The sequence below is a fragment of the Procambarus clarkii genome, chromosome 45 (assembly GCF_040958095.1).
Source record: "Procambarus clarkii isolate CNS0578487 chromosome 45, FALCON_Pclarkii_2.0, whole genome shotgun sequence".
NCBI classification, from domain to species: Eukaryota; Metazoa; Arthropoda; class Malacostraca; order Decapoda; family Cambaridae; genus Procambarus; species Procambarus clarkii.
In genome coordinates, this window is record NC_091194.1 from 14,526,494 (window position 1) to 14,553,136 (window position 26,643).

The 26,643-nt window shown below is 47.6% G+C and overlaps 1 protein-coding gene across 1 annotated transcript; it reads right to left on the reverse strand.

The window, feature by feature from the left end:
- Nucleotides 1–968: 968 nt before the first annotated feature.
- On the reverse strand, nt 969–1,574 carry LOC138350279 (uncharacterized). The gene has a single exon (XM_069300890.1). It carries the CDS (start codon nt 1,572–1,574, stop codon nt 969–971), a length of 606 nt encoding a protein of 201 aa, XP_069156991.1.
- Nucleotides 1,575–26,643: the final 25,069 nt, after the last annotated feature.

Consider the following 26,643-nt stretch of genomic DNA (forward strand, 5'->3'; position numbering starts at 1 on the left):
GCTATAGGAATCGTAGGAAAGGGCTAGGGATCGTAGGAAAGGGCTAGGGATCGTAGGAAAGGGCTAGGGATCGTAGGAATGGGCTAGGGATCGTAGGAAAGGGCTAGAGGCATCGTAGAAAGGGCTAGGGATCGTACGAAAGGGCTAGGGATCGTAGGAAAGGGCTAGGGATCGTAGGAAAGGGCTAGAGGCATCGTAGGAAAGGGCTAGGGATAGTAGGGAAGGGCTAGGGATCGTAGGAAAGGGCTAGAGGCATCGTAGAAAGGGCTAGGGATCGTAGAAAGGGCTAGGGATCGTAGGAAAGGGCTAGGGATCGTAGGAAAGGGCTAGAGGCATCGTAGGAAAGAGCTAGGGATAGTAGGAAAGGGCTAGGGATCGTAGGAAAGGGCTAGAGGCATCGTAGGAAAGAGCTAGGGATCGTAGGAAAGGGCTAGGGATCGTAGGAAAGGGCTAGAGGCATCGTAGGAAAGGGCTAGAGGCATCGTAGGAAAGGGCTAGAGGCATCGTAGGAAAGGGCTAGAGGCATCGTAGGAAAGGGCTAGAGGCATCGTAGAAAGGGCTAAGGATCGTAGAAAGTGCTAGAGGCATCGTAGGAAAGAGCTATGTTTCTACAGGACGGGGCTAAACTCGCAGGAAATGACAATGTATGTATGTGTATACATACGTATGTATATGTGAATATGCATGCAGGTGAATGCGGATTTCAATCGAATATGAATGACTGTGCTTGGGAATCTTCACCGATTTGGAGAGGATCATCATAGCTTTCAGTGGTGGTGGTCTGTTTAGGTGCCACCAGGACGCTGTTGATTAGTTACACTGATTGGTTGATTGATTGATGAAGATTACGCCACCCAAGAGGTGGCACGGGCATGAATAACCCGTAAAAAGGTACACTGATAGTGGATAGGGTTTTAAATGCTCAGAATGAGGCTGAACTCGGTTTGAGCGGCTAACTGTGGTGACCGTTAAATGTTCGTTTGAACCGGTTTTTGGAGACCGTTGACCGTTTGAACCGATTCCTGGAGACCGTTGACCGTTTGAACCGATTGCTGGAGACCGTTGACCGTTTGAACCGATTCCTGGAGACCGTTGACCGTTTGAACCGATTCCTGGAGACCGTTGACCGTTTGAACCGATTCCTGGAGACCGTTGACCGTTTGAACCGATTCCTGGAGACCGTTGACCGTTTGAACCGATTGCTGGAGACCGTTGACCGTTTGAACCGATTGCTGGAGACCGTTGACCGTTTGAATCGATTCCTGGAGACCGTTGACCGTTTGAACCGATTCCTGGAGACCGTTGACCGTTTGAACCGATTCCTGGAGACCGTTGACCGTTTGAACCGATTCCTGGAGACCGTTGACCGTTTGAACCGATTGCTGGAGACCGTTGACCGTTTGAACCGATTGCTGGAGACCGTTGACCGTTTGAACCGATTGCTGGAGACCGTTGACCGTTTGAACCGATTCCTGGAGACCTTTGACCGTTTGAACCGATTCCTGGAGACCGTTAAACACCCACATATGAACTAGTTTCAAGAGAACTTGATCCAGTCGGCGGAACCGGTTCATGATGGATTGAGTTATATAACAAGGAAGGAATCTCTTGGCGTCCAGCGCCGGTTATCAAGAGCTATCGTGGGGCCCCGGGAGTTTAATCTCTCTGGAAGATAACAGAAAAACCGACCGGTCATATTTTATATCCAGAGAATTTATGGCAAATGAAGTTTAATCAGGCAGTGAAAGGCCGCGGAGAAACGGGGGGGGGGGAGGGAAATTGATTGATGGGGGGGAGAATTGATTGATGGGGGGAGGAATTGATTGATGGGGGACTTGATTGGGGGGGAATTGATTGATGGGGGGAGGAATTGATTGATGGGGGGAGGAATTGATTGATGGGGGACTTGATTGGGGGGGAATTGATTGATGGGGGGGGAGGAATTGATTGATGGGGGACTTGATTGGGGGGGGAATTGATTGATGGGGGACTTGATTGGGGGGGGGAGGGGGAATTGATTGAGGGGGGAGGTGTACCTCAGATGGCGTCTATTACCTCTATAGAGCGACAATTAGCCTCTGTAGGAAGTAATTATTTGTCCAGTTAACAAGCGGCAGATTGTGATAGGCAATTATCCCGTGTGAGCCAATTAGGCCTTCTGCAGCTCCTGGTATCTTAGGTTCTTATGATCGTAATATATAATATATAACTTATTATATATTAATAATATATAATATATCGTAATATATCACTTTTGTATACTGTAAGTAGACAACCTATGCTTTTGGGGGATTAAAAGCCTGCTTTTTTTTTATATATAATGGAGAAAGACCAGATTTTTTTCAGTTTTTAAGCCGTAATATGTATATAGATGCACTGGCTGCGTGTCGGGGGGACAGGCAGCCAGTGTGTATATATACATTTTAGGCTTTTAGGCTCCCCTCCCCCCCCCCCCAAGGTGGAAATACTGAGCCCCCTCACCAGGATACAAACCCATAACAAGCTGACTACCTCCTGAGTACATACTGATGGGTGAACAGGTGCATTAGGCGATGGGAAATATGCTTGACATGTCTGTTACATCCGGGATTCGAACCCGGAATTCTAGATTGTAAGTCGAGAACGAACCCCTGAGACTTCCGATGTGGATTTGATGTCAAAAGCTCTCCTAATTATTGCCCAACCACTTGGGGTGGACGGTAGAGCGATGGTCTTGCTTCATGCAGGTCTGCGTTTAATCCCCAACCGTCCCATCCCAAGTGGTTAGGCAACATTCCTTTCCTATTTCCCCCCCCCTCGGTCCAATCCCCAAATCCCTATCCTGACCCCTTCCAAGTGCAATATAGTCGTAATGGCTTGGCGCTTTCCCCCGGATAATTCCCTCTCCCCAATCATTTTTCACTGTGGCCCTCTATCACTGTTGAGTATTAAGTCTCACTGTTCATACAGGCTCTCCATCACTGCTCTGTGGGTTGTTGCTGTTATAGATTCAGCTACTCGGAACAACTTCTTAGTAGCACGGGCTATGGTGAGCCCGTAGTGGACTTACCTGGCACAGGAGCGGGGCAAGTAGCACGGGCTATGGTGAGCCCGTAGTGGACTTACCTGGCACAGGAGCGGGGCAAGTAGCACGGGTTATGGTGAGCCCGTAGTGGACTTACCTGGCACAGGAGCGGGGCAAGTAGCACGGGTTATGGTGAGCCCGTAGTGGACTTACCTGGCACAGGAGCGGGGCAAGTAGCACGGGTTATGGTGAGCCCGTAGTGGACTTACCTGGCACAGGAGCGGGGCAAGTAGCACGGGTTATGGTGAGCCCGTAGTGGACTTACCTGGCACAGGAGCGGGGCAAGTAGCACGGGTTATGGTGAGCCCGTAGTGGACTTACCTGGCACAGGAGCGGGGCAAGTAGCACGGGTTATGGTGAGCCCGTAGTGGACTTACCTGGCACAGGAGCGGGGCAAGTAGCACGGGTTATGGTGAGCCCGTAGTGGACTTACCTGGCACAGGAGCGGGGCAAGTAGCACGGGTTATGGTGAGCCCGTAGTGGACTTACCTGGCACAGGAGCGGGGCAAGTAGCACGGGTTATGGTGAGCCCGTAGTGAACTTACCTGACACAGGAGCGGGGCAAGTAGCACGGGTTATGGTGAGCCCGTAGTGGACTTACCTGGCACAGGAGCGGGGCAAGTAGCACGGGTTATGGTGAGCCCGTAGTGGACTTACCTGGCACAGGAGCGGGGCAAGTAGCACGGGCTATGGTGAGCCCGTACTGGACTTACCTGGCACAGGAGCGGGGCAAGTAGCACGGGGTATGGTGAGCCCGTAGTGGACTTACCTGGCACAGGAGCGGGGCAAGTAGCACGGGCTATGGTGAGCCCGTAGTGGACTTACCTGGCACAGGAGCGGGGCAAGTAGCACGGGCTATGGTGAGCCCGTAGTGGACTTACCTGGCACAGGAGCGGGGCAAGTAGCACGGGGTATGGTGAGCCCGTAGTGGACTTACCTGGCACAGGAGCGGGGCAAGTAGCACGGGGTATGGTGAGCCCGTAGTGGACTTACCTGGCACAGGAGCGGGGCAAGTAGCACGGGCTATGGTGAGCCCGTAGTGGACTTACCTGGCACAGGAGCGGGGCAAGTAGCACGGGCTATGGTGAGCCCGTAGTGGACTTACCTGGCACAGGAGCGGGGCAAGTAGCACGGGCTATGGTGAGCCCGTACTGGACTTACCTGACACAGGAGCGGGGCAAGTAGCACGGGCTATGGTGAGCCCGTACTGGACTTACCTGACACAGGAGCGGGGCAAGTAGCACGGGCTATGGTGAGCCCGTACTGGACTTACCTGACACAGGAGCGGGGCAAGTAGCACGGGCTATGGTGAGCCCGTACTGGACTTACCTGACACAGGAGCGGGGCAAGTAGCACGGGTTATGGTGAGCCCGTACTGGACTTACCTGACACAGGAGCGGGGCAAGTAGCACGGGTTATGGTGAGCCCGTAGTGAACTTACCTGGCACAGGAGCGGGGCAAGTATCACGGGCTATGGTGAGCCCGTAGTGGACTTACCTGGCACAGGAGCGGGGCAAGTAGCATGGGGTATGGTGAGCCCCGTAGTGGACTTACCTGACACAGGAGCGGTGACGTTCTGTGGGAGGGATGACCTCCTTCTATAACATACATGCCAGAGCCTCGGGTAGGCTATTTAGTCTACGTGTGTGCAAACTAATACTTTCTTTTTGTTTTTTACTAATGCAGAGGCAATTTTGTGTTCGTTTGAGTTATTCTGTAACTTCTACTTTTTTAATGAAAAGTTCTCTGCTTTTTCTCTCTGTGAGACTTTTGTTTTTCCCTTTCTCAGAGAAAGGGATATTAGATAGAGAATATTGTTGTGTTCACCTAGTTGTTCACCTAGTTATATTTGCGGGGGTTGAGCTTTGCTCTTTCGGCCCGCCTCTCAACTGTCAATCAACTGTTTACTACTATTTTTTTCACCCCACACACATACACACACCCCAGGAAGCAGCCCGTGACAGTTGACTAACTCCTAGGTACATATTTGCTGCTAGGTAACAGGGGCATTCAGGGTGAAAGAAATTTTGCCCATTTGTTTCTACCTCGTGCGGAATGGAACCCACGCCACAGAATTAGGAGACCTGCGCGCTATCCACCAGGCTACCAGGCCCCTGTAGGAGCACGAGTTGTGTGTACACCTCCACACTTACTGTCTGTGTGTTATGTTTGAGTGTGGGGCCTCACCTTGGTTTTCCACGAAATAATTTAATAAATAATAGTTTCTTTCTTTCTTTGGTAGCAGTCTTTCTTGCAAACATATGTTGTTGAATATGACCGAAAGTGTAAGATTAATGATTCTAATTTACCTTGCGATGATCGAATAAGATTCTAACACGAATCTTTTCAATATTTCTTAAGTCTTTCTTCACTGTCGACGAAAGTTGAAAAATTAACTCTCCAAAGTTCATTTTCACACTTTTTATTTTTTATCTGACGCCTAGAGATGCGTTTCACAAGGTTACTCCTTACATTCTCAAATACCTATTTACCCTTTAGGCTTGTATCAAGGTCGAACTACCGACCTTTCCCTGATGATCTTATCATTGTTCATGAGGATCTGAACTAGGACATTACTGCCTCTAATAGGACATTACTGCCTCTAATAGGACATTACTGCCTCTAATAGGACATTACTGCCTCTAATAGGACATTACTGCCTCTAATAGGACATTACTGCCTCTAATAGGACATTACTGCCTCTAGTAGGACATTACTGCCTCTAGTAGGACATTACTGCCTCTAGTAGGACATTACTGCCTCTAGTAGGACATTACTGCCTCTAATAGGACATTACTGCCTCTAGTAGGACATTACTGCCTCTAGTAGGACATTACTGCCTCTAATAGGACATTACTGCCTCTAATAGGACATTACTGCCTCTAATAGGACATTACTGCCTCTAATAGGACATTACTGCCTCTAATAGGACATTACTGCCTCTAATAGGACATTACTGCCTCTAATAGGACATTACTGCCTCTAATAGGACATTACTGCTTCTAATAGGACATTACTGCCTCTAATAGGACATTACTGCCTCTAATAGGACATTACTGCCTCTAATAGGACATTATCTAATAAGACATTACTATCTAATAGGACTTTGCTGCCTCAAATAGGCTGGGTTACCTGTTACTCCAGCAAGAGCTTGACGCAAAGTGTCTTTTATCTGTGTGGTAATTACCAAAGTGTAGTTACAGTATCAGTATAGGCGTGTACTGATCTATGTATCACTGTGTATATCAGTGTATCACGGAGTGTATCCACTGAGGTCAGTACTGATCTCAGTGTAACACTGTGGCTGCCCAAAAGGCTAAGCCTGCTAGTGGCTTTACAAGAATGTGAGAACTCTTCTGTAAATAAATAAATTAATTAATAAAATAAATGACATGTTGCTTTGTAGTTTGTACACCACGATGTTGTTATAGTTCGTGCTGTCCGGGACAGGAAGCCTGTGATTAGGATTGCCTATAACTCCGAGGTATACCGACTGCTACCTATAGGCGGTAGGCCAGGTGCCCAACTCGCACTCCTCGAGGTGTAATTCGAGAACGTAGACCACTGCGCTACAGAACCCATACATCTAGGGGGTCCTTGGGGGGAGGTGAAGGAGAGGTGTGACGGAGGAAGGCGGCGGCTGGATATATATATATAATATATATATATATATATATATATATATATATATATATATATATATATATATATATATATATATATATATATATATATATATATATATATTTATACACACACACACACACAACCGGATGGCTTCCGGTTCGATTCCCGGTCAAAAGCTTTTTAGGGGGACACGTTTTCTTGCACCTAGTGCCTGTGTTCACCTAGCAGTAACTAGATAATTGGGAGTTAGGCATTGTGAGGGGTTGCATCCTAGTGGATTGGGGGGGGGGGTCAGTAGTTAGACCTTTGGGGTGGACGTCGATACCAGCCTAAAGTATATATATATACAGACAGCCTTCCTGTCCCCGACAAAACGAATTAGGTTGGGTAGGTAAATTATGCAAATTATATTTGTAAAGCTTTAGGATTAATACGTTATAAACTCTCACTATTGAATAATATATTACAGGTGTTTATATTAGGTGTTCCTAATTGATTGTTTACTGCTAGTAAACACCTGTCAGACACTTCCTCTACACACCTGCCAAACACTTCCTCTACACACCTGCCAAACACTTCCTCTACACACCTGCCAAACACTTCCTCTACACACCTGCCAAACACTTCCTCTACACACCTGCCAAACACTTCATCTACACACCTGTCAAACACTTCCTCTACACACCTGTCAAACACTTCCTCTACACACCTGCCAAGCACTTCCTCTACACACCTGCCAAACACTTCCTCTACACTCCTGTCAAACAGTTCCTCTACACACCTGCCAACCACTTCATCTACACACCTGTCAAACACTTCTTCTACACACTTCAAACATTCTGTAATGATTTTGTATTTATATAATTCTTAATTTTTGCTTTAAATTTGTCCCCGAGAGGCGATAAAAATCAAGTTTTATTTTATTTTATGACACCTTTACAACTGACGATAACCCGAGTTCCAATAGTTCCATTGACGCTAATGGTCTCTGTGTTTACTGTGGTGCTGTGGTACTGTGTTTACTAGTTGTGTTTTTACGGGGGCTGAGCTTTGCTCTTTCGGCCCGCCTCTCAACTGTCAATCAACTGTTTACTAACTACTTTTTTTTTTTTTTTTTTTTTTTTTTCCACACCACACACACACACACTAGGAAGCAGCCCGTGACAGCTGACTAACTCCCAGGTACCTATTTACTGCTAGGTAACAGGGGCATTCAGGGTGAAAGAAACTTTGCCCATTTGTTTCTGCCTCGTGCGGGAATCGAACCCGCGCCACAGAATTACGAATCCTGCGCGCTATCCACCAGGCTACGAGGCTCCCCTACACAGGCTCCCCTACACAGGCCTACGAGGCTCCCCTACACCACAGCTGTGGTGCTGTGGTACTGTGGTACTGTGGTGCTGTGTTTTCCCACACGACTTAAAGTTTGTGGGGGCGTCGTTGTCAACGCGGTCCGTGACGAACTTATTTGTTTACATTTGTTCACTCTTTTTTTACACACAAAAAAGGGGGGCAAGTTATTTTCTGTTTTTGCAAGCTTTTGTAAATGTTCGCGGAGCTCCACTGTTCCGCGGAGCCCCGGAGCATTGGCTGGTGGAGCTCCACTGTTCCGCGGAGCCCCGGAGCATTGGCTGGTGGAGCTCCACTGTTCCGCGGAGCCCCGGAGCATTGGCTGGTGGAGCTCCACTGTTCCGCGGAGCCCCGGAGCATTGGCTGGTGGAGCTCCACTGTTCCGCGGAGCCCCGGAGCATTGGCTGGTGGAGCTCCACTGTTCCGCGGAGCCCCGGAGCATTGGCTGGTGGAGCTCCACTGTTCCGCGGAGCCCCGGAGCATTGGCTGGTGGAGCTCCACTGTTCCGCGGAGCCCCGGAGCATTGGCTGGTGGAGCTCCACTGTTCCGCGGAGCCCCGGAGCATTGGCTGGTGGAGCTCCACTGTTCCGCGGAGCCCGGAGCATTGGCTGGTGGAGCTCCATTGTTCCGCGGAGCCCGGAGCATTGGCTGGTGGAGCTCCACTGTTCCGCGGAGCCCGGAGCATTGGCTGGTGGAGCTCCACTGTTCCGCGGAGCCCGGAGCATTGGCTGGTGGAGCTCCACTGTTCCGCGGAGCCCCGGAGCATTGGCTGGTGGAGCTCCACTGTTCCGCGGAGCCCGGAGCATTGGCTGGTGGAGCTCCACTGTTCCGCGGAGCCCGGAGCATTGGCTGGTGGAGCTCCATTGTTCCGCGGAGCCCGGAGCATTGGCTGGTGGAGCTCCACTGTTCCGCGGAGCCCGGAGCATTGGCTGGTGGAGCTCCACTGTTCCGCGGAGCCCGGAGCATTGGCTGGTGGAGCTCTTAAAGATAATGAAACTGATATGATTCTTAGGTTATAATACTGATATAGTTGGTAGAATTTTCCGCCTGACAGCTAAGCGGACAGCGCCCAGGATTCGTAGTCCCGAAGTTCCGGGTTCGATCCCCGGTGGAGGCGGCAACAAATGGGCAGAGTTTCTTTCACCCTTGATGCTCTGTTCACCTAACAGTAAATAGGTACCTGGGAGTTAGACAGCTGCTACGGGCTGCTTCCTGGTGGGGTGTGTAACAAAAAACGAGGCCTGGTCGAGGACCGGGCCGCGGGGACGCTAAGCCCCGAAATCATCTCATGATAACCTCAAGATAACCACCAAACCTATAGAAACTGACGCCTAGAATATGGCAATATGACACTGTTTTCATTTATTGAATTTAATTATTTATTTTTTATTTTAATTTATATATTTATATTTAATTATTTATTCATTTACGTCGCATTTCGTCCACAAACACAACGTCCCGGGGGAGTGGACATTACATGGGATGGAGCCGGTGTATATATGTTTTTACTTAGAACTAAAAGATTTTCCTGTAGTTTGCCTGTAAATGATTTCGAGAGATCTTTCTGCTCCTTTAAAGCAAGAGTTTAGATGTCTTGGATGTAAGAAAGAAGATGAATAAAAGTGAATTATTTATTTTATTACCGAATCTTAAGATATATACAAATAGAGTTTATTGTTAAATATTAATAATAATAATAATAATAATAATAATAATAATAATGAGAAAACCCACTAGGATTATAGGTGGGATCGAACCGGCGACCCTGGCATTGCCAGTCGCGTATAGTACACGTATTCTATTGAACTTTGTCATTTTATTATGTTACTTTTATATATATATATATATATATATATATATATATATATATATATATATATATATATATATATATATATCATGTTAATGTGATTTGTGTGAATAATAATAATATAAGTTATTGATTAAATGCTAAAAACCATCTAACCAATTCGTTATAAACATCGTTTGCATGCTAACCACCTTGTGTAGCTTCCGGGGATCAACATCCCTGCTGCCCGGTCTCCAACCAGATCTCACGATGCTAGAACATATTAGTATAATTGCATGATACAACACCAACAACAACAACTACTACAGCCTTTGCTGTTGTTGTATTCCATTAAGGACCCCTCAAGGCGTAGTGACGTAGACGCGAGAGTATAGCCAGGAAGGACCAAGGTGAATGGGGCTGTACACAACCCAGGAGCCGGCGTAGTGACGTAGACGCGAGAGTATAGCCAGGAAGGACCAAGGTGAATGGGGCTGTACACAACCCAGGAGCCGGCGTAGTGACGTAGACGCGAGAGTATAGCCAGGAAGGACCAAGGTGAATGGGGCTGTACACAACCCAGGAGCCGGCGTAGTGACGTAGACGCGAGAGTATAGCCACGAAGGACCAAAGTGAATGGGGCTGTACACAACCCAGGAGCCGGCGTAGTGACGTAGACGCGAGAGTATAGCCAGGAAGGCCCAAGGTGAATGGGGCTGTACACAACCCAGGAGCCGGCGTAGTGACGTAGACGCGAGAGTATAGCCAGGAAGGCCCAAGGTGAATGGGGCTGTACACAACCCAGGAGCCGGCGTAGTGACGTAGACGCGAGAGTATAGCCACGAAGGACCAAGGTGAATGGGGCTGTACACAACCCAGGAGCCGGCGTAGTGACGTAGACGCGAGAGTATAGCCAGGAAGGACCAAGGTGAATGGGGCTGTACACAACCCAGGAGCCGGCGTAGTGACGTAGACGCGAGAGTATAGCCAGGAAGGACCAAGGTGAATGGGGCTGTACACAACCCAGGAGCCGGCGTAGTGACGTAGACGCGAGAGTATAGCCAGGAAGGACCAAGGTGAATGGGGCTGTACACAACCCAGGAGCCGGCGTAGTGACGTAGACGCGAGAGTATAGCCAGGAAGGACCAAGGTGAATGGGGCTGTACACAACCCAGGAGCCGGCGTAGTGACGTAGACGCGAGAGTATAGCCAGGAAGGACCAAGGTGAATGGGGCTGTACACAACCCAGGAGCCGGCGTAGTGACGTAGACGCGAGAGTATAGCCAGGAAGGCCCAAGGTGAATGGGGCTGTACACAACCCAGGAGCCGGCGTAGTGACGTAGACGCGAGAGTATAGCCAGGAAGGACCAAGGTGAATGGGGCTGTACACAACCCAGGAGCCGGCGTAGTGACGTAGACGCGAGAGTATAGCCAGGAAGGACCAAGGTGAATGGGGCTGTACACAACCCAGGAGCCGGCGTAGTGACGTAGACGCGAGAGTATAGCCAGGAAGGACCAAGGTGAATGGGGCTGTACACAACCCAGGAGCCGGCGTAGTGACGTAGACGCGAGAGTATAGCCAGGAAGGACCAAGGTGAATGGGGCTGTACACAACCCAGGAGCCGGCGTAGTGACGTAGACGCGAGAGTATAGCCAGGAAGGACCAAGGTGAATGGGGCTGTACACAACCCAGGAGCCGGCGTAGTGACGTAGACGCGAGAGTATAGCCAGGAAGGCCCAAGGTGAATGGGGCTGTACACAACCCAGGAGCCGGCGTAGTGACGTAGACGCGAGAGTATAGCCAGGAAGGACCAAGGTGAATGGGGCTGTACACAACCCAGGAGCCGGCGTAGTGACGTAGACGCGAGAGTATAGCCAGGAAGGCCCAAGGTGAATGGGGCTGTACACAACCCAGGAGCCGGCGTAGTGACGTAGACGCGAGAGTATAGCCACGAAGGACCAAGGTGAATGGGGCTGTACACAACCCAGGAGCCGGCGTAGTGACGTAGACGCGAGAGTATAGCCAGGAAGGACCAAGGTGAATGGGGCTTTACACAACCCAGGAGCCGGCGTAGTGACGTAGACGCGAGAGTATAGCCAGGAAGGACCAAGGTGAATGGGGCTTTACACAACCCAGGAGCCGGCGTAGTGACGTAGACGCGAGAGTATAGCCACGAAGGCCCAAGGTGAATGGGGCTTTACACAACCCAGGAGCCGGCGTAGTGACGTAGACGCGAGAGTATAGCCAGGAAGGACCAAGGTGAATGGGGCTTTACACAACCCAGGAGCCGGCGTAGTGACGTAGACGCGAGAGTATAGCCACGAAGGCCCAAGGTGAATGGGGCTTTACACAACCCAGGAGCCGGCGTAGTGACGTAGACGCGAGAGTATAGCCAGGAAGGACCAAGGTGAATGGGGCTGTACACAACCCAGGAGCCGGCGTAGTGACGTAGACGCGAGAGTATAGCCAGGAAGGACCAAGGTGAATGGGGCTGTACACAACCCAGGAGCCGGCGTAGTGACGTAGACGCGAGAGTATAGCCAGGAAGGACCAAGGTGAATGGGGCTGTACACAACCCAGGAGCCGGCGTAGTGACGTAGACGCGAGAGTATAGCCAGGAAGGACCAAGGTGAATGGGGCTGTACACAACCCAGGAGCCGGCGTAGTGACGTAGACGCGAGAGTATAGCCAGGAAGGACCAAGGTGAATGGGGCTGTACACAACCCAGGAGCCGGCGTAGTGACGTAGACGCGAGAGTATAGCCAGGAAGGCCCAAGGTGAATGGGGCTGTACACAACCCAGGAGCCGGCGTAGTGACGTAGACGCGAGAGTATAGCCAGGAAGGACCAAGGTGAATGGGGCTGTACACAACCCAGGAGCCGGCGTAGTGACGTAGACGCGAGAGTATAGCCAGGAAGGACCAAGGTGAATGGGGCTGTACACAACCCAGGAGCCGGCGTAGTGACGTAGACGCGAGAGTATAGCCAGGAAGGACCAAGGTGAATGGGGCTGTACACAACCCAGGAGCCGGCGTAGTGACGTAGACGCGAGAGTATAGCCAGGAAGGACCAAGGTGAATGGGGCTGTACACAACCCAGGAGCCGGCGTAGTGACGTAGACGCGAGAGTATAGCCACGAAGGACCAAGGTGAATGGGGCTGTACACAACCCAGGAGCCGGCGTAGTGACGTAGACGCGAGAGTATAGCCAGGAAGGACCAAGGTGAATGGGGCTGTACACAACCCAGGAGCCGGCGTAGTGACGTAGACGCGAGAGTATAGCCAGGAAGGCCCAAGGTGAATGGGGCTGTACACAACCCAGGAGCCGGCGTAGTGACGTAGACGCGAGAGTATAGCCAGGAAGGACCAAGGTGAATGGGGCTTTACACAACCCAGGAGCCGGCGTAGTGACGTAGACGCGAGAGTATAGCCAGGAAGGACCAAGGTGAATGGGGCTTTACACAACCCAGGAGCCGGCGTAGTGACGTAGACGCGAGAGTATAGCCACGAAGGCCCAAGGTGAATGGGGCTGTACACAACCCAGGAGCCGGCGTAGTGACGTAGACGCGAGAGTATAGCCAGGAAGGACCAAGGTGAATGGGGCTGTACACAACCCAGGAGCCGGCGTAGTGACGTAGACGCGAGAGTATAGCCACGAAGGACCAAGGTGAATGGGGCTTTACACAACCCAGGAGCCGGCGTAGTGACGTAGACGCGAGAGTATAGCCACGAAGGACCAAGGTGAATGGGGCTGTACACAACCCAGGAGCCGGCGTAGTGACGTAGACGCGAGAGTATAGCCAGGAAGGACCAAGGTGAATGGGGCTGTACACAACCCAGGAGCCGGCGTAGTGACGTAGACGCGAGAGTATAGCCAGGAAGGCCCAAGGTGAATGGGGCTTTACACAACCCAGGAGCCGGCGTAGTGACGTAGACGCGAGAGTATAGCCAGGAAGGACCAAGGTGAATGGGGCTTTACACAACCCAGGAGCCGGCGTAGTGACGTAGACGCGAGAGTATAGCCAGGAAGGACCAAGGTGAATGGGGCTGTACACAACCCAGGAGCCGGCGTAGTGACGTAGACGCGAGAGTATAGCCACGAAGGACCAAGGTGAATGGGGCTTTACACAACCCAGGAGCCGGCGTAGTGACGTAGACGCGAGAGTATAGCCACGAAGGACCAAGGTGAATGGGGCTGTACACAACCCAGGAGCCGGCGTAGTGACGTAGACGCGAGAGTATAGCCACGAAGGACCAAGGTGAATGGGGCTGTACACAACCCAGGAGCCGGCGTAGTGACGTAGACGCGAGAGTATAGCCACGAAGGACCAAGGTGAATGGGGCTGTACACAACCCAGGAGCCGGCGTAGTGACGTAGACGCGAGAGTATAGCCACGAAGGACCAAGGTGAATGGGGCTGTACACAACCCAGGAGCCGGCGTAGTGACGTAGACGCGAGAGTATAGCCACGAAGGACCAAGGTGAATGGGGCTGTACACAACCCAGGAGCCGGCGTAGTGACGTAGACGCGAGAGTATAGCCACGAAGGACCAAGGTGAATGGGGCTGTACACAACCCAGGAGCCGGCGTAGTGACGTAGACGCGAGAGTATAGCCACGAAGGACCAAGGTGAATGGGGCTGTACACAACCCAGGAGCCGCTAGTATAAATTTCATTGAAGAGTTAGGGTGTGAAGTAAAAGTTTTGGGAGAGTCGATGGTAGCCTTTGTGTGAGGAGCGGGTAAGAGGCTCTCTGATGGAGATTGGATGTTTACATTATGGCTTTTACGAGAACACTTGAGCAGCAGTAGCAGCAGAAGCAGCAGCAGCAGCAGGAGGGAGAGTGAGAGAGGTGGTTAGGCAATATTGTTTGAGACTGACGTTGATAATAAGGAAATTCTGGATATATTCAGCATCATCGTTGCTGTCAAACTCGTTAATATCCAGTGGTTAACCATTGTTACGATATATCAGAGTATATGCAGGCGATGAGTCACAATAACGTGGCTGAAGTATGTTGACCAGACGACACACTAGAATTTGAAGGGACGACGACGTTTCGGTCCGTCCTGGACCATTCACAATCGACTTGAGAATGGTCCAGGATGGACCGAAACGTCGTTGTCCCTTCAAATTCTAGTGTGTGGTCTGGTCAATATCAGAGTATATCATAGTATTAATCACCCACCAGCGTGATGAACTGCCTGGTAATGTGTTATTCATATTGGGATGTATATATATATATGAATGAGATTATTTCAGGTTGTATTTGGATATTAATATTCTCGTCAAATAACACGACATGTGTTAACAGCCCAATTGCGCCATATCTGTCGATGGTGGTTTAAGTTGCGCGATCATTCAGTGGGAGGAGATGGTGCTTGAAGTCCTAGCAACATCTCCCAGCTTGCCCCAGCATCCTCGTGCCCTACCTATCCTCTTCGTGCCCTGCCTATCCTCCTCGTGCCCTGCCAATCCTCGTGCCCTACCTATCTTCCTGGTGCCCTACCTATCCTCTTCGTGCCCCTACCTATCATCCTCGTGTCCTGCCTATATCTATTGTCTCATGTAGTATACATGTTCTAATGTACGGAGTTGTAAATGCGACTTTCTATAGCACTGAATTTCACAAGGACGTGAAATTAAAAAAAAAACTAAAAATCGAACCAGTGTCCAAGAATTACACCCTCTCATTACACCCAAGAATCGTTTTTAATCTACACTCATTTAACACACTAGGATCCGACACTCTCCTCCACTACCACGGAATTTTTGTATCATATCTGGTTGGACTACAGCTCTTGGACTCCCTATAACGTACACCTGTTTATCTTGTACTGAAGAACGACCCAAATTACCCTTAAATTATATATATATATATATATATATATATATATATATATATATATATATATATATATATATATATATATATATATATATATATATCTATATATATATATATATATATATATATATATATATTACATAAAACTCGTAGTTTGTAAACCAGAGTTTGAAAGTTAATTTGTGTTCAGCAAATTATTTCTTTTTGGTACGAAAAAGTTTATAGAAATGAAGAGAAATTTGTAGAATTACTGTGAAGAGGGAAGTGGAGTGCCGCCAGGTGCCTCGAACGACGGTCTTGTTAATGCGCGCGCGCGCGCGCACACACACACACACACACACACACACACACACACACACACACACACACACACACACACACACACACACACACACACACACACACACGGGTCAAGAGCACCATTATCGGGTCATCCTCGACGACCCACGAGGAAGGTCGAGGGTGATGGTTTGTTAAGTCGAGGTTTAACACTTTCCCTACCATTGATCACCACTGAGAACCATGGAGTGGTTTGAGGCCCTCAACCACACACTTGAGCAAGAGTTGCTGGAGGCTGTGAGGACCATGGTCTTCTGTTGGTCTGTGAGGGTTGGGAGAGGCTGTGAGGACCATGGTCTGTTGGTCTGTGAGGGTAGGGAGAGGCTGTGAGGACCATGGTCTGTTGGTCTGTGAGGGTTGGGAGACGCTATGAGGACCATGGTCTGTTGGTCTGTGAGGGTTGGGAGAGGCTGTGAGGACCATGGTCTGTTGGTCTGTGAGGGAGAGGCTGTGAGGACCATGGTCTGTTGGTCTGTGAGGGTAGGGAGAGGCTGTGAGGACCATGGTCTGTTGGTCTGTGAGGGTTGGGAGAGGCTGTGAGGACCATGGTCTGTTGGTCTGTGAGGGTTGGGAGAGGCTGTGAGGACCATGGTCTGTTGGTCTGTGAGGGAGAGGCTGTGAGGACCATGGTCTGTTGGTCTGTGAGGGAGAGGCTGTGAGGACCATGGTCTGTTGGTCTGTGAGGGAGAGGCTGTGAGGACCATGGTCTGTTGGTCTGTGAGGGAGAGGCTGTGAGGACCATGGGCTGTTGGTCTGTGAGGGAGAGGCTGTGAGGACCATGGTCTGTTGGTCTGTGAGGGAGAGGCTGTGAGGACCATGGTCTGTTGGTCTGTGAGGGAGAGGCTGTGAGGACCATGGTCTGTTGGTCTGTGAGGGAGAGGCTGTGAGGACCATGGTCTGTTGGTCTGTGAGGGAGAGGCTGTGAGGACCATGGTCTGTTGGTCTGTGAGGGAGAGGCTGTGAGGACCATGGTCTGTTGGTCTGTGAGGGAGAGGCTGTGAGGACCATGGTCTGTTGGTCTGTGAGGGAGAGGCTGTGAGGACCATGGTCTGTTGGTCTGTGAGGGTGAGGCTGTGAGGACCATGGTCTGTTGGTCTGTGAGGGAGAGGCTGTGAGGACCATGGTCTGTTGGTCTGTGAGGGAGAGGCGCCTTGTGTCACACCCTACAACACAAGACGCTCAGTCATCAACAGCTTCACATTCATTGTGCCGTTCTTAAGCACTTCACTCCACCAGCGATCGTTCATTCCTAGGCTGAATCATTTGAAACATGATCGTTCAACACGTAAATATGCCTGGAATTAAGTCAGGATGAACAACCCAGCGGGTTTTCTTCCTATTGGGGAGTATTGTACATGCTGCTATGGCGGTGTGTCCACTCACAAGATGAGTGGCGCTGCCCAATACTGTCACTATGGCGGTATGTCCACTCACAAGATGAGTGGCGCTGCCCAATACTGTCACTATGGCGGTATGTCCACTCACAAGATGAGTGGCGCTGCCCAATACTGTCACTATGGCGGTGTGTCCACTCACAAGATGAGTGGCGCTGCCCAATACTGTCACTATGGCGGTATGTCCACTCACAAGATGAGTGGCGCTGCCCAATACTGTCACTATGGCGGTATGTCCACTCACAAGATGAGTGGCGCTGCCCAATACTGTCACTATGGCGGTGTGTCCACTCACAGGATGAGTGGCGCTGCCCAATACTGTCACTATGGCGGTATGTCCACTCACAGGATGAGTGGCGCTGCCCAATACTGTCACTATGGCGGTGTGTCCACTCACAGGATGAGTGGCGCTGCCCAATACTGTCACTATGGCGGTATGTCCACTCACAAGATGAGTGGCGCTGCCCAATACTGTCACTATGGCGGTGTGTCCACTCACAGGATGAGTGGCGCTGCCCAATACTGTCACTATGGCGGTGTGTCCACTCACAGGATGAGTGGCGCTGCCCAATAAACTCGCCCCTCGGGGCAAAATTTAAATTTAAATTAAGTCAGCGACCACCTGAAGGCTCTGGCACACAGTTGGCTCCAGCTGCAATCTCTTACTAAGATGATTAATTTGGCAAAAGACATTATTCCTAATGGAAACTAATGTGCTTATCAAATATACGAGTTTCTGGTCTGGCGTCTGATGAGTTGATTTAGGAACATTCATACTGTTTATGAACTAAGTCACAGCATGAGAGAGTGTGTGAGTGAGTGAGAGTGAGCGAGCGAGCGAGCGAGAGAGAGAGAGAGAGAGAGAGAGAGAGAGAGAGAGAGAGAGAGAGAGAGAGAGAGAGAGAGAGAGAGTGAGTGAGCTGAGCGAGTGAGTGAGAGTGAGAGAGAGAAAGAGAGCACACACACACATACACACACACACACACACACACACACACACACACACACACACGACACACATCACAGAACACAATAACATCCAACAACGTGTATAACTCTCCCTAACCTGTACACCCAAGACTACGCAACACAATAAGTGTCTCGTATATACACACACTTAAGGTGTAACTATAACTTGTGCTTGTAAAAGCCTATTTACCCGCCCTCAGTGGTTAAGTGCACACTGTGTAACGCCACACATCTCAAGCCCGTCCCATCCAGGACCCACGATAAGGTAAATGCGCTGCTCAGTTGACCACTTCTATCTAAAAAAAAAAAAGTCCTTAATTAGTCCTTACGGCCATTTTACCTTCGTGAAAACACAAACTGTAACCGTCCCTATTTTCCCGCTTGTTACAACTTGTAATACAGTTGTTACATCTTGGTATAACGTTTTTAAGACGTATTAGAACGTTGTTACAACTTGTTAGATGTTAAAAGTTGTTCGAATGTTGTAGCAACGTCGTAGTTTGGTGGTGTGTATGTCGTCAGTTCTAATTTGTGTACCTTCTTCTCCTGTCCCTCTACACGCCTCTCATCCACTCACTGACTCCCACCTCCACCTATCTTGAGGTTATCTTGAGATGATTTCGGGGCTTAGTGTCCCCGCGGCCCGGTCTTCGACCAGGCCTCCACCCCCCAGGAAGCAGCCCTGTGACAGCTGACTAACTCCCAGAGTACCTATTTACTGCTAGGTAACTATCAGAGTGAAAGAAACTCTGTCCATTGTTTCTCGCCAGCGCCCGGGATCGAACCCGGGACCACAGGATCACGCGTCCAGTGTTCTGTCCGCTCAGCCACCGGCTCCCTTTCCACCTACTTGAAACGTCAATTCCCTCTTCCTCCTCCCTCATGTTGTCTCCCTTATTACATCCTCTCTTCACGGGTCCCTCACACACCTCTCCATCCTTCTCTACTGCCTCCCTCCCTCTTTATCTCCCTCTTGCTACCCATCCTTCTCTACTGCCTCCCTCCCTCTTTATCTCCCTCTTGCTATCCATCCTTCCCCTCGTCCTTCTCCCTCCATCAGTAACACTCCACAACATCCATCTCTCTCCCCTCACTATAAGTTCCCGCCCCGAGAAAAAGCCGTATTGGGAGGTTGTATAGATGGCGCTGGCGGCTCGGGACGCCTTGTTATTTTATTCACGTATTGGACTATCGCCTCCATTTTTCTTTTGAATGATGTTCCACAATGGTTTAGACCGGAAGGGTGTCCCGGTCGGGGGCCGAGGCAAGGATGGGGAGGAGGATACCAGAGACTTGAGCACGTATAGGGAAACGAATGGAGGGAAGAGCCGGAGCCGGTCGGCCGAGCGGACAGCACGCTGGACTTGTGATCCTGTGGTCCTGGGTTCGATCCCAGGCGCCGGCGAGAAACAATGGGCAGAGTTTCTTTCACCCTGAATGCCCCTGTTACCTAGCAGTAAATAGGTACCTGGGAGTTAGTCAGCTGTCACGGGCTGCTTCCTGGGGGTGGAGGTCTGGTCGAGGACCGGGCCGCGGGGACACTAAAGCCCCGAAATCATCTCAAGATAACCTCAGGAAGAGGTAGGTTGAGAGGATTGGGGAGACTATTATTGTAAATAATATATTTAAGACCAAGAACCCTGGAAACACAAACCGAAACTGTCTCTATTTTCCGCTTGTTACAACTTGTAATACAAGTTGTTACATCTTGGCCTAACGTGTTTATGACGTGTTAGAACGTTGTTACAATTGGCTATATTGGTTGTTATAACTGGTTAGGTGTTAAAACTTGTTCGAACGTTGTACCAACGTCGTAGTTTCGGTGTGTGTTTGGCGGGAAGAGACCACCAGAAGGCTCTCTTCTCTCTCTCTCTCTCTCTCTCTCTCTCTCTCTCTCTCTCTCTCTCTCTCTCACTCTCACTCTCTCTCACTCTCACTCTCTCTCACTCTCACTCTCTCTCTCTCTCTCTCTCTCTCTCTCTCTCTCTCTCTCTCTCTCTCTCTCTCTCTCTCTCTCTCTCTCTCTCTCTCTCTCTCTCTCTCTCACTCTCTCTCTCTCACTCTCTCACTCTCTCTCTCTCACTCTCTCACTCTCTCTCTCTCTCTCTCTCTCTCTCTCTCTCTCACTCTCTCTCTCTCACTCTCTCACTCTCTCTCTCTCTCTCTCTCTCTCTCTCTCTCTCTCTCTCTCTCTCTCTCTCTCTCTCTCTCTCACTCTCTCTCTCTCACTCTCTCTCTCTCTCTCTCTCTCTCTCTCTCTCTCTCTCTCTCTCTCTCTCTCTCTCTCTCTCTCTCTCTCTCTCTCTCTCTCACTCTCTCTCTCTCTCTCACTCTCACTCTCTCAGTGTCTCAGTGTCTCTGACCCAAGCCCCAACACTGCCACCACCACAATTCCCACCCCAACCATTACTTAACCAACTTGTACTGCTACAAAGAACGTCACTTTTCGCACGTACGCGGTACATAAAGCCAAAAAATTGTCGTATTAGAAAGTGGAAGCGGCTGGTGAAAGTGACATACTGTCCCGTTTTCTGTTTTGGGTCCTCGATAGGTTAAGAGGCAGAGCTCGCTACTAATATAGATATACCACAACCTTGCCCCATACCCATTTTCTTTTGCCCTAATGGCCCAGATTCATGGGTAAATAAGTAATTAACAAGGAAGGCACCGAGCCAAGGAAGGCTATGTAGAACGATTCAAGGGTAAACATCTGAATATTTTTACGAACACTTAATTCACTAAAGTCTCATGAATTCGCACGAGGAAAAATATCTTCGAATATATATATTTGTCAACGTAATATTCAATTTAAGGCTGGCTTTGGGTGCTGTAAGGATTGTGATGTTGTGTACCTTGACTTTAGCAAAGCTTTTGATACAGTGCCACATGAAAGACTGATTAAAAAGATAGTCTCATGGTATTGGGGGTGCTATATTAAGCTGGATTAGGGCATGGCTATACCAAAGGAAACAGAGATTTAGTATAAATGGAGTCAAGTCAGAGTGGGAAAATGTTGTAAGCGGAGTGCCTCAAGGCTCTGTCCTGGGACCTCTGTTGTTTATAATATATATAAATGATTTAGATTCAGGTTTGAGTAGCAACATTTGCAAATTTGCCGATGATACGAAAATCGGTAGGGAAATTAATTCGGAGGAGGACTCACTATCACTTCAAGTTGATCTAGATAGGGTTTTGAAATGGTCAAAGGATTGGCAGATGCAGTTTAATGCTGATAAATGTAAAGTTCTGAGGTTAGGTAATGATGATAGAGTTACATAAGAACATAAGAACAAAGGTAACTGCAGAAGGCCTATTGGCCCATTCGAGGCAGCTCCTATTCTATAACCACCCAATCCCACTCATATACTTGTCCAATCCGCGCTTGAAACAATCGAGGGACCCCGCCTCCACCACGTTACGCGGCAATTGGTTCCACAAATCAACAACCCTGTTACTGAACCAGTATTTACCCAAGTCTTTCCTAAATCTAAACTTATCCAATTTATACCCATTGTTTCGTGTTCTGTCCTGTGTTGATACTTTTAATACCCTATTAATATCCCCCTTGTTATGTCCATTCACCCACTTGTAAACCTCTATCATGTCGCCCCTAACTCTTCGCCTTTCCAGTGAATGCAACTTAAGCTTTGTTAATCTTTCTTCATATGAAAGATTTCTAATTTGGGGAATTAACTTAGTCATCCTACGCTGGACACGTTCAAGTGAATTTATATCCATTCTATAATATGGCGACCAAAACTGAACTGCATAATCTAAATGGGGCCTAACTAGAGCAAGATATAGCTTGAGAACAACACCAGGTGTCTTGTTACTAACGCTGCGATTAATAAATCCAAGTGTCCGATTTGCCTTATTACGAACATTTATGCATTGATCCTTTTGTTTTAAATTCTTACTAATCATAACTCCCAGATCCCTTTCGCAATCCGACTTCGCAATCACAACACCATCTAGCTCGTATCTTGTAACTCTATCATCATTACCTAACCTCAGAACTTTACATTTATCAGCATTAAACTGCATCTGCCAATCCTTTGACCATTTCAAAACCCTATCTAGATCAACTTGAAGTGATAGTGAGTCCTCCTCCGAATTAATTTCCCTACCGATTTTCGTATCATCGGCAAATTTGCAAATGTTGCTACTCAAACCTGAATCTAAATCATTTATATATATTATAAACAACAGAGGTCCCAGGACAGAGCCTTGAGGCACTCCACTTACAACATTTTCCCACTCTGACTTGATTCCATTTATACTAACTCTCTGTTTCCTTTGGTATAGCCATGCCCTAATCCAGCTTAATATAGCACCCCCAATACCATGAGACTCTATCTTTTTAATCAGTCTTTCATGTGGCACTGTATCAAAAGCTTTGCTAAAGTCAAGGTATACAACATCGCAATCCTTACCACTATCAACTGCCTCAACAATGCTAGAATAAAAAGATAACAAATTTGTTAAACATGAACGGCCATTTATAAAACCATGTTGAGACTCAATTATTAATTTATGTTTTTCAAGATGAAGACGAATTTTATTTGCTATTATAGATTCGAGTAACTTTCCCACAATAGACGTTAGGCTAATTGGTCGATAGTTAGACGCAAGTGATCTATCTCCTTTCTTAAAAACTGGTATCACATTAGCAACTTTCCAAAACTCTGGCACTCTGCCTGACTCTATTGATTTATTAAATATGGTTGACAGTGGGTCACAAAGCTCCTCTTTGCATTCTTTAAGCACCCTGGCAAACACTTCATCCGGCCCTGGGGATTTGTTTGGTTTGAGTTTTACTATTTGTTTAAGAACATCCTCCCTGGTAACTGCTAAACTCGTCAACCTGTCCTCGTCCCCACCCACATAGACTTGTTCAGCTGAAGGCATATTGTTAAGTTCCTCTTTAGTAAATACAGATACAAAATATTTATTAAAAATACTACTCATCTCTTCATCACTATCTGTTATTTGACCTGTCTCAGTTTTTAATGGACCTATCCTTTCCCTAGTCTTAGTACGATATAACTGAAAAAACCCTTTAGGATTTGTCTTTGCTTGCCCTGCTATGCGAACTTCATAGTTTCTTTTTGCTTTCCTTATCTCTTTTTTAACATTTCTAACCAGTTGTACGAATTCCTGTTCTAAAGTGACCTCCCCATTTTTAATCCTTTTGTACCAAGCTCTCTTTTTACCTATAAGGTTCTTCAAATTCTTTGTTATCCACTTTGGGTCATTAGTATTCGATCTATTCAATTTGTATGGTATACTACGTTCCTGTGCTTTGTTTAGAATATTCTTAAATAAGTTATATATTGAATCCACATCGAAATCCCCATTTAAGTCACCTATCGCTGGGTTCATGTCTCGCTCCAAGACCGGCCCACACCCCATACCCAAGACTTTCCAATCAATTTGACCCAAAAAATTTCTTAGGCTATTAAAATCAGCTTTTCGAAAATCTGGCACTTTAACAGAATTTTCTCCTACTGGTCTATTCCATTCTATGCTAAATCTGATTTCTTTGTGATCACTGCTCCCTAGCTCACTCCCTATTTCGATGTCATTAATTTGCGTTTCCCTGTTAGTTAACACTAAATCTAAAATATTATTTTCCCGTGTTGGTTCCTTAATGTGTTGCGTAAGAAAGCAATCGTCAATTAATTCTAGAAAATCTTCTGCTTCACTATTCCCTGTTTTGTTCAACCAGTTTATTCCGCTAAAATTAAAGTCACCCATGACATAAATACTGTAAGATCTAGATGCTCTAGATATTTCATCCCATAGGTGCTTTGCTTCCATTCTGTCTAAATTTGGTGGCCTATATATTACTCCTATTATAATATTATTAGCTTTTTCGTTTAATTCTATCCAAATAGTTTCTGTGTGTGGCTCTGTTTTGATTCCCTCTTTGAGACTACATTTCAAATTGTCCCTAACATATATGGCTACTCCACCTCCTCGTCTAATATATCTATCTGTGTGAAATAGTTTAAATCCGTATATTTGATATTCAGCTAATAGTTCTCTATTTTCTACATTCATCCACGTTTCGGTAAGTGCAATAATATCTATTTTTTCTGTGCAGACAAGAGCATTTAATTCGTTAATTTTATTTCTTAGACTTCTACTGTTAGTGTAATATACCCTAAGTGAATTGTTATTTTGCGGACCTTCTCTTTCCCTGATCGTTTTGCCAATTCCTTTCTCCCACAAACACATACTTTTATTACCTCCTTCCTCCAAATCAATTCCCATACCTCTATCTACTAACAGTTTAAACCCAAACAAACACCTCTAACCACTTCCTCCAACGAGTTCGCAACAGCAACAACCCCAGCTCTCGATAGATGCACCCCATCACGGGCATACATTTCATTTCTTCCATAGAAGTGTTCCCAGTTGTCTATGAAAGATATTGCATTTGATTTGCAATATCTTTCCAGCCGGCAATTGACACCAAGTGCCCTCGATATCCATTCATTTCCCACTCCCTTTCTTGGAAGAATGCCACATATGATCGGGATTCCTCCCTTGCTCCTAACTAATTCTATGGCTGTTTTATACCTCTGAATCAGTTCCTCACTCCTAACTCGACCAACATCATTTCCTCCCGCGCTAATGCAAATAATGGGATTGTTCCCATTACCAGCCATAATATCATTCATGTTGTTTATAATATCACCAATGCCAGCTCCGGGATAGCAAACCCTTAACCTGTTCCCCCTATCTCTAGCACAAAACGCTCTATCCAAATACCTTATCTGGGAATCTCCCACAACTAATGTTTGCTTAGGTACCTTTACTTTCTGAGGGGCCTGCGCTTCCTTTCTCTTCGTTGCTTTCCCTTTTGCGCGATCCGTAGTCTCACCACAGCACTCGTCCTCCAAAACGTCAAATGAATTAGAAGTTGCTATGGCGTTTGAAGGCGGCTTTATCAAAGTCTTCTTAAGGCCCCTGTCTTTCACAACTCTCCAAGACGAGGTCCCTTTACTACTGGTCTCCTCCTTCGTTACTTCTCGTTGTTCTTTAAGCTGACGCACCTCCTCCCGCAGAGAGTCCAACTCTGTCCTCAGGGCTCCCACTAGAGTCACCAGGTCACCACTAGAGTTACAAGATACAAGCTAGATGGTGTTGAGATTGCGCAGTCGGATTGCGAAAGGGATCTAGGAGTTATGATTAGTAAGAATTTAAAACAAAAGGATCAATGCATAAATGTTCGTAATAAGGCAAATCGGACACTTGGATTTATTAATCGCAGCGTTAGTAACAAGACACCTGGTGTGGTTCTCAAGCTATATCTTGCTCTAGTTAGGCCCCATTTAGATTATGCAGTTCAGTTTTGGTCGCCATATTATAGAATGGATATAAATTCACTTGAACGTGTCCAGCGTAGGATGACTAAGTTAATTCCCCAAATTAGAAATCTTTCATATGAAGAAAGATTAACAAAGCTTAAGTTGCATTCACTGGAAAGGCGAAGAGTTAGGGGTGACATGATAGAGGTTTATAAGTGGGTGAATGGACATAACAAAGGGGATATTAATAGGGTATTAAAAGTATCAACACAAGACAGAACACGAAACAATGGGTATAAATTGGATAAGTTTAGATTTAGGAAAGACTTGGGTAAATACTGGTTCGGTAACAGGGTTGTTGATTTGTAGAACCAATTACCGCGTAACGAGGTGGAGGTGGGGTCCCTCGATTGTTTCAAGCATTGGTTGGACATGTATATGAGTGGGATTGGGTGGTTATAAATAGGAGCTGCCTCGTATGGGCCAATAGGCCTTCTGCAGTTGCCTTTGTTCTTATGTTCTTATGTTCTGTATATAGCTGAAAGAGAGTGATTCCAGTCTTTTCGAGTATTTAAGCAACGAAGAACTTGCTTTTCAAAATATTGCATCTTCTCCTCCTTAAATTTCACATAATTATTTCTCATTGACAGATCTATCTGTCTCATTTTCTGTTACAACTGAGAAAGGAGGTTTACTTCTTGAAGTAACGTCAGAGTATATTTTCAAAGAACTTATTTTTCGTATTTCCCAGCTTACAAGTCATAGCCTAATTTTATTGGAATATTTTGTGAAAATATGCATTTAATATAGTTATTTTAATCATTCTAGGTGTATCTTATTATCATGTACACGAAAATGGTTATTAAAACGTCCCACAGTCATTAGATACAGCCATACACACGTCCTATTCGTCGGTAAATATTGTATTTTCTACACCCTTGTTATGGC

Excerpts from the sequence above, each read along its gene's own strand:
- LOC138350279 (XM_069300890.1), bottom strand. The coding sequence starts at position 1,574 with ATGAACCGGTTCCGCCGACTGGATCAAGTTCTCTTGAAACTAGTTCAT.